The sequence below is a fragment of the Bison bison genome, unplaced genomic scaffold (genome assembly GCF_000754665.1).
Source record: "Bison bison bison isolate TAMUID 2011002044 unplaced genomic scaffold, Bison_UMD1.0 scf7180017864180, whole genome shotgun sequence".
Lineage (NCBI taxonomy): Eukaryota > Metazoa > Chordata > Mammalia > Artiodactyla > Bovidae > Bison > Bison bison.
This window is the reverse complement of record NW_011494752.1, coordinates 8,321,432-8,330,347: the sequence shown is the minus strand read 5'-3', so window position 1 is coordinate 8,330,347 and position 8,916 is coordinate 8,321,432. Positions and strand designations below refer to the sequence as shown.

At 57.4% G+C, this 8,916-nt stretch overlaps 1 protein-coding gene across 1 annotated transcript in view; it reads right to left on the bottom strand.

Moving 5' to 3' along the window:
* The window catches only part of MPRIP (myosin phosphatase Rho interacting protein), a 92,993-nt gene that overhangs the window by 17,766 nt on the left and 66,311 nt on the right, over positions 1–8,916 (bottom strand). Inside the window, exons 13-16 of the mRNA XM_010843163.1 lie at positions 8,493–8,582; positions 6,760–6,869; positions 4,170–4,707; positions 2,881–2,997 (exon numbers count right to left, since the gene is read on the bottom strand). Of these exons, the coding sequence (XP_010841465.1) occupies positions 2,881–2,997; positions 4,170–4,707; positions 6,760–6,869; positions 8,493–8,582 (855 nt within the window). The remainder of the gene's footprint in view (positions 1–2,880; positions 2,998–4,169; positions 4,708–6,759; positions 6,870–8,492; positions 8,583–8,916) is intronic.

Genomic DNA, 8,916 nt, shown 5'->3' with positions numbered 1-8,916 from the left:
AGGTCGGTGATGCGCTCCTGCAACTGCTGTACCTCCTTGTGCCGGTCCCGCTGCAGCGCCTGCTGCCGTTCCAGGTCCCGCAGCTCCTGAGTCCTCCCCAGCAGCAGGGCCTCTGCGCTCTGGAGCTTTCGCTCGCTGGTGCGCAGCTGGGCGCTGAGCGCGGCCTCGCTCTGCTGCCACTCCTCCAGCTGCTCTCGCACCTTGTCCTTCTCCAGCTTCAGCTCGCCCTGGAGCTTGGCCAGCGCCTGCTCCTTGATGGCAAGCTCGGCAGCAGCGTTGCCCAGCCGCACCTGGAGGCTCCGGATCTCGGCCTCGTGATGCCGGATCGCATCCTTGGCCTCCCCGTAGCTGCGCTTCAGGGCCTGAATCTGCCGTGTGATGAGCTCCTGGCGCTGGCACTGGGCCTCCAGCTCGCCGTGCAGATCCTGGTTGACTCTGTGGAGCCTCTGCCAGGTGCCGGACGGGGAGGTGGCCACTTCGGTCTTAAAAAAACCGATGAAACACGTGTTAGTAACACTCGGCCTCCCAGTTCTGAGTGTCACACCTCTGGCCAGGGTCAACCACAGAAAGGCTCCTTTGTGGGTCTGTCTTTTATCCTTTGCACAATTTTTTTTTCCCCATTTAAAAAAAACTAACAAATCGTCTCAATTTTTTGGTAAGCAGCTGTTTCCAGATAAACAGAAAACATGAACAGTAACATCAAAACAGCTCTAACTGCACAGCTTCTAGAAGAAATAAACCAAACAAAACTGAATAATGGAGCAGAGTGGTAAGCAAACGAAGACTGCGGGACAAGAGACTCTGGCAGGAGGCGGGGGCAGGAGCAGAGCAGAGCATCATTTGTTTTGCAAAACAAAAGGCACATGGCTCTAGACCACAAACCCCACAAGAGCGCAGCACCCGACACGTTGCCCCTTCCTTCTGGGACAGGAGAAGGAAGGGCGGCACCGCTGGTGGACGTCAGTGAGGTGACATCCGAGACACTCGTGTGGGAGGTGGCGCCCGTCCTCCACAGTGACAGGAAGAACTAACCTCTACCTGCAAGAAGACAAAACGAGGGGGAACGGAAACCATGGAGAAAAACGTGAGAGTTAACAAAACAAACAAACCTTTGTGGAGTTCAAAATAACAAAGTGAAGCGTGCAGAAAATAAAACAATTGAAACGAAACTCCTCAAACTGAAAGGCATGCAAAATACACAGAACTAATTAACGGAGGAAAAAACAAGAACACGAAGGGAGTGAGAACAGCTCAGCCTGAGAACTGGCCTGCCCATGGCTCCCTCGAGGTATGCTGGCGGGGAAGCCACAGGTGTGACACTCAGTTATGTAAGTTAAGAGACAGTCCACGGCCACACGTGCCAGCTCCTCCTCCCGGCTGGCAGCACGGCGCCCACCCGCCACCATTACCGTCCTCACCCGTAACCCTAGAGGCCCTCCTCGCTCACCCAGACTTGAGATCATAAGCACAGTGAAAGCAGAGGAGGTTAAGAATAACCGCCCTCTGACCTGGCAGGGAAGTATTAACATGTCTGGCCTGGGGTCAGACACAGGTGGGTTCTGAGGTTAGCAATGTGCAAAATCTGCTGCCAGTATCTTCTCGGCCTGATGTCGGCAAGCAGCCCAACCGGGGTTTTAAAAGGTGCTCCCCAAACCTGCAGGGTCTCTGCACAGATGTCCCAGAAAGTCCTGGAGTGACATGTGCAGGAAAGAGGGGTGCCCCCATACCAGGTCCCAGGGCCTCAGGGTCTGAACTGGGCATGGCAACAACCATGGCTGAAGGCTGGGAGGAGGGCCCAGGGCACATGGGGCACCTCGGGCTGAGGCCAAAGCCGGGAAAAAGCAAAGCAGAAAAAATGTCCACCAGAGGGTGTTGCAGAGGGGGCAGGAGGACAGACTGCCCCGAAGGTCCACCGGACCAAGGAACCATTGTGCTGCAGTCTGCAAATGCAGAGACGTACCACAGCGACTCGGGCCTGGAGAGTCGGGGGGCCCTCTGGGACCGTGTCTTGGTCTACACAGACAAGGAACCTGGTGCTGGGGGACGGGGTGCAGGACCTGGCGCCCTCAGCCTTGGATGACGAGACTCACGTTCTCAGTCCCACCATCCTGCTTTGCTCTTCCTGGAGCTCATCTGTCTGTTACCTCTCACCACCACATATTTGCTAAGGGGGCAGCGGAGTGCTGTACCCCAGAACTGGAGTAGGGCCTGGAGCACTGCAGGACTCGCAGCTCACACCAGCCTGCCCTGCCCAGATGCCCTCCTGCCTGGTGAGACACCTGCGGCTCCCTGAGACCATCTGGTGACTGGCACTCTGACACAGAGACACCTGCGGGAGATGATGGGTCTGGACTCTTGGCTGGGGACTGGGCAGCCATGTTTCCCCCTCAAACCTCAGGCTCGGCAGAGAGTAAGAAGTGGGGCTGCCAGGCGAGTAGACAGTCCCAGGCTGCCCTGTGGGTGGGGCACAGACACGGTCGGGGGAGGGGACCAGTCCTAGCTCTGCCACAGGCTGATCCTAAGGAGGCACTTGCCTGTTCCTCAGTTTCTTCTGTAAAATGAGACTAACACTGTTCTTGTGAAGTTAGAAATGACTTGCAAACATGTGACACTCATTAATAAATGTATGTTGGGCTCTTTGAGAGCTGAAGAGAAAGACAACCAGAGTTATCTTATTAAAAAACAAAAAAGCCTTAGCTGTAGAGGGTTCATCAGATTCTCCCAGTGTTACATGAGCAGCAGCAGCACACTGTCCAGAGCACCTGCTCCTGCTACAGAGGACCCTGGAGCCTGGCACTGGTTTTTGCACATTCCTAGCCTGCCTGGGTCCTGCACATGAAGCCCGTGGGTGCCCAGAGGGTGGCAGCCCCTCAGCCCTACCTGCAGCACATAGCCCTCCCGGGCGCTCTGCTCCCGGCCCAGAGCCACCCTCAGCTGGTCCTGCAGCAGTCGGTTCTGTTCCAGAAGGTCTGAGGCTTCCTTCTGGCTCTGCTCCAACTGCAGGCAAAAAGACACACGTGTGAACCGGGACGGCAGCAGCGGTCAGGAGCAGCGCGGCATGGCCCTTGTGGTCCTCCTGGTCCAGCGTGGCGGAGCTCGCCGGCAGGTGCGCCTGTCAGGTCTACACTGCACCAACAGTTCAGCTCAGGCTGTGAATCAGCACGGGCACCACTAGCTTCCAGCTGCTGGGGGCTGCACCAGGCCAGGCCCTACAGGAACAAGGACTCCATGCCTGTGTCTGAGGGAAGACTGCCCAGTGGGTCCTTTGGGTGTCCTCAGCATGACCAAAAAGGCCTGTGCTGCTCCAGGCAGGCCTTGTCCAAGGCTCTACCTCAGCTCCTACAGAACCCCCTTCGACCAGCTGGACACGATGGATTTTGTATAAAATCACGTTGGTGAGGATGGGTCCTCAAGAAGCAAGCGGCCCCTCACTGTGGTTCCTAGCAGCTGTGAGTCCAGCCATCACCTCCTGCCCCTTCCAGCTGCAGGCTGTGCTGACTGGCACAAGGACCTTCGTATCAAACCCTGCTGTCTGAAACAGTCTCAGAGTCTAGTGTGTGTGGCCTGCTGACCTGCAGTCCAGCTGTTTAGAGCAATCTGATTTTGGACTGTTAATTTACTGTGTTTTGCCTCTATTATTGTATTAACAGTCATAGAAAAATGTTGATGCTAGTGGTAAATACCAGCCTCATGAATCTAACAAAATAAGATGAGAAGTGAAGGCAGGCCAAGGGCCCAGCCTATGGTTTCATCAGACCCCAAAGTAAAGAGCACATCGGAATCAGCAGGCAGGCCGGCCATGCACACCCCTCCGGGCTTACCCAGGGTGCAAGGCTGCTGTGCCCACACAGGAGCCTGCCTGTTCACTGTCCTCTCCGCCAGTGTGCCCCAGAAACAGGGCAGGTGAAACACACACCCCACCTCTGGCACCGCTGGCTCTCAATGGCAGTACCCACCCCTCTTGTCTATGAAAAAGCCTGGTGTGCACCTCCCCCTGACCCAGTCCTCCCCCCAGTACTTATCTGGGACCTGTCTGTGTGCCTGGTTTGCTGAGGGATCTACAAGCCCTTGGGCCTAGGCCCATGGCTCCTACACTGTTGGGCACAGAGGGGGCCAAGGAACGGGGCTGCATGGAGTCAGCCAGCCTGCCCACCCGTCCTGGCCGCTACCTCCTTCTCCAGCAGCGAGGTCAGCTCGGGCGTGGAGAGTCGGTCGCTGCCGTCTTCAGAGGACAGGTGCAGGGGGGCAATGGGCACCTGCTTCTCCTCCCGGAGGGGGGTGGTCTCCACCTGATGCCAGCGCTGCTCGATCTCCACATGCACATTTTGGGTCCTGAGCTCCGCAGCTGTGGGTGGCCCCATGCCCCGGTCAACCTCCATGCGCAGGGCCACATCGTCTGCACTGGGCCCCTCCACGTCAGGCGTCCCAAAGCGCTTGCGCCGCTCCTCCCGCCGACGTGCGCGCTCCCGCTCCAGCTCCCCGGGCTCCACCTCGGCCCGAGGGCCACCGGCCCTCTCCTGGGCCAAGGCCTGCTGGATAGGGCGGAACTCGGCCCAGTCGAAGGTCTTGGAGCGGCCCTCGCGCCTGCGCTCACGTGCACGGCTCCTCCTCTGCTCAGGGTCGGGCTCCCCAAGCTCCCCGTCCTGCTTCTCCAGTGGCCTCGTCTCTGAGGGGGAGCTGCTCCGGGCCTTCACCTGCGGCAGCGAGCTGCAGGGGCCGGAGACAGTGGTCAGGTGGGGCCCCCACCACCAGGCCCAGCCCCTGCTGTCATTATGTTCTTTTCCTGCTCAGCCGCGGTCCCTGGAGGGAATCCCAAGGGGCTCAGCCCTGCCGACAGAGGAGCCGCAGACAATGGCCCAGAGGTTTCCTGCTGGGTGATGCTAGGGTCTGAGAGCCTTGTCAGGTTTGCTGGGCACAGCCACCATCAAACCAGGCCATATGGGAGGGAAGCGTGTGCTGGGCCGGCGGTGACAGAGTGAACAGGAGCAGCTACTTTCCTTAAGGCTTGTGGGTTTTCAATAAGCAGGTAAGGAACACAGTCACGTCTGTGTTTTAAAAAACCACTCTGGTGGCTGGTGTGACAGCCCTGGGACCACCTGTGGGCCAGTGAGCTGGCTGACCTAGGTGGTTCCCACCAGCCAGCACCACATAGGGGCTCACTGGTCAGGACTCAAGAAGACTGGGTGGCCCACCTGGGCTGGACGGTGGAGGACACCCCTGCCTGCCCAGCAGCCGGGTGCACCCCCTCCCCTACAACCGTAAGTTGTGGCTGAGGACAAGACCCCGAGACTTCCCCCTCAGCCTCTGGTCCCACTGAAGCCCTCAGCACAGGGTGGGAAGCCCCTGAGTGGCAAGGGCTAGGGCTGGGGGGCTCCAGGGAACACAGACAAGGAGCCTCCAGAAGAGGTACCCTCTGTCCTGGGGGCTTCCAGGTCAGGACCACATGCCTGGACACACTTCTCCAGGATGGACCTTTCAATAACACCCAACTGCAAGCTGGCCCAGGGCCCCAACTGTGTGATGGTCAGGACATCACACCACCTCTCTGCCACTCTCTCTGGAGAGGAAGCCCCTGCGACCCCACCAGATTGGGGCTGCAGCACATGGATTGAGCTACAACTTCTGGTGTCTATACCTTCCTGGGACATGCATGGCTTAGCTACACTAAAAAAATCATTCTTTCCTCAAAGGGTAAAAACCCCCACACAGAGCAAACTGAGGCAAGCACCTCGGCTCAGACCAGTGACACTGGAGTCTCTTCCTGTCAGGAGGACGCTGCGGCCCTGATGCGGAGGGAAGGCACCTGTCCCGAGCCACGTGGGCCTGAGCACGTCCTCCACACTGCTTCTGAGGCCAGAGCCCCACACCTGCTCTGTGACACCCCGAGGCCAACGTCCCCCCACCTGGAGCTGGACCGGCCACGTGGGGTCCCTCAGAGAGTCCAGAGAGGGCCTTGGCCTCTGCTCCCGGTCATACAGACTCAGGAACAAATATTCTGTTCGTCTAACAAAAGAAGGAATAGAGTCAGCACAGGACAGAAGGAGTAGAAAGGAGAGTCTCTTTAGGATCCCTTCCCGACTGTTCAAAAACGTACGTCACCAGCCGGGAGGCAGGACTTGGCAAAGGTGTGAAGCCACCCCCAGGAAGAGACGTGAGTGCTCTGTGGGCACGAGGGCCACCCACCAGGCATGGCCTCCAACCCAAGAGAGGCACTTGAGAAGCACTGAGACTACAGGAGAGAAAAGTGTAAGGGAGAAACTCTCAGGACCAGTGAAAACACTGAGGGCAGGAGGTGAAGGCAGCAGATTTCTGGCTGTCACAGAACCAGCTGCATGCAGAGATCCTGTCTTGTCTGCTTTTTGTGAAATGAAAACAGCAGGTTTCTAACCATCAGGGCAGGAGGAAAGTGTGGGGCAAATGATGAGGTTCCCAGAGCATGGCTATGAACACAGGAACATCCCCAGCTTAGCCCCCTTGCACCAAAAGCTCCAAAGGGACATCTATCCTGGTTGCAAAGACATCCTGGAGATGTAGGAGTGAGGCAGGAAGACCAAGAAAAGGCAACGCTGAGGTGCCCTGTGGACACAGCATCTGGTGCTGCCTTTGACCACCCAGGGCTCAGTGGCCAGAGATGCCTTACACCCAGGCCCCAGGGAGTTCATGCATTGGGCAGGGCTGGCAGGGGGTGGGGGCAGTGCAAGTAACCGACAGAGGGACAGGGCGGCTGCGCTGAGCCTCCTGGGCACCTGACTGGCTCACCTCGTCACATCCGGGGCAGAGGTCGGGTGGACGTGCTTCATGATGGTCTGGATCCAGTTCCTCCGGATTCCGGACGTCATGGCAGAGAGGGTGAAGGCACCTTCCTTCGTCTGCATGGAAGACAAGGCGTTAGCCATGAGTGCCCCTCGCTGACCCCGAAGGGCTCGCAGGAAGGACTCACCCCCAGGATGCCCCTCCCAGAGGAGCTGCTCTTGATGGGAGGAGCTGAGGGAAGGGGGTCTCAGCACGAGGCCCAGAGAGCAGGAACTTAGCACCATCCCCAGCACCGTCCGCAGAGGCGGCTAGGGGTCTAGCTCACTGAGTATGCCTCTCCCTCCTGCAGGACGTGGGCACAGGGAATCATCGGAGCCCCCAAGTCACAGCTGGAGTGCCCTGCCAGATGCCCTGCAGCCCAATGGACTGGGGGATGGATTTCTCCTTCTAATGAATTCACTGGCTTTCAGGTCGGAACTCGGTCTTCTCTGAGTTTGGTTAACCTTGGTCACTGCCACATGCTGGATCTAGGCCCAAAGGTCAGGAGAGGAGTCCCAGCCCGGGAGCCCAGGGTGGCAGCTGGTAGGCTGCTGGGTGCCCGTCACACACCTCACGCTCTCAGGAGGGAAGAATTAGCTTTTCCCAAAGACAGGTCTGGACTTCCCTCGTGGTTTAGTCAGTAAAGAATCCACGTGCAATTCAGGAAACCTAGCAACTAAACACAGCACAGCACACAGGGACAGGCCTGGCCTTTGCCCTGCACCACTGTGGTTCAGAGTGGGGCTAGCCAGGCCAGAAGGACCAGGCGTGTGGGAGGGAGACGCCTGGCTGTGTGATGTCAGCTGGCCTCTGGGGGAAGGGCTGGAGCTTGCTGGAGCTTGCCTGACCACATGGACAATGATCCAGTTGATGGGTTATGAAGCTGCTATGAACACTCTGGACACACTTGGGCCTGGTGCCAGGCCTAAGCCTGAGCAAGCTCCCCAGGCTGGAAGCTCTGTGTATTACCAAACGTCAGCACCAATAGGGAGACTGTCCCCGAGGATGTGAAAACTTCGTGTTCAGTACAGTTCTCCACAAGGTGCTTCCTCAGGCTGATCCCAGTCTGTACCCTTTGCTAGAGTGTGTCTACAGTTCTAAGTAGAGTGTTCCCTGTGCTCTGAGTCCTCCCGGCTAGTTATATGACATGTGGGGGGTCTGGGGCACCCTTAGACTTGCAGTGGGCATCAGCCAGCTGGCATAGCCAGGGGTCTGTGCCCTCACCTCATCTGGCTACCCCTGAATAGTCCTTGAACCTCCATCTCTGATAAAGTGACCAGTGAGAACTGCTCCATCTGTCCAGTCAAGTAATTTTTTTGAGAATGGGACAGCACCTTGCACATTGGAGTCCTTCACAAGATTGTGGGGCAGAAAAGACTCTGGTGAGTGGCTGCATCGAGCAAAGAGTAGGTGCATGGGAAGCCAGTGCCCTGAGAGCTGAAGAAGCAACACCTTCGCTCTTACTCCCATACCTCACCTCTTTCCAACTGTCTCTGTTCTACTGAAAGAAAGACCCTATTACTACAAAGGCTCTAGACAGCCTCGAGGGAGCGATGCTGGCGTCTGCTTTCTGCTGAGATCAGAGTGGGGATGGGGTGGGGAGCTACAGGGCAGAGAAAAGGAGAGGATGAGATGCCCGCCCGTCAGGCCCACGGTCCTCCCCTCACGCCCAGCCTGCTGCCCAGCCCCACCCCGCTCACGTGGATCTGGAAGCCATAGTTTCTCTGCACTGGGTACTCTGTGACATCGCAGCACGTAGACAAGTCAATTTCCCCATCCAAGTCGGCTGCCTGCAGAGGAGATGAGAGATTTAGAAGGTAAAGGTCAGGGTCCCGCGAGCTTTATGGCTACTGGACAGGGGGTTTTGCAGGCACTGCCGACCACACACCATCTAGAAGCATCCGTGCCGCCCCCACCCCCATCCTGCCGGGACACCCAGGCTGGGGCTCTCAGACCTCCCTTACCCTCTTAAAAACTGAGGGCCCCAAGGAGCTTTTGCTCATGGGGGTTTTATCTATTGATATTTGCCATATTAGAAACTGAAAAAAAATGAAAAATAAAAATTTTTAGTCATTTAAGAGCACAAACCCATTTCATAAATAAAAAGTATTATTTTAAAAAACC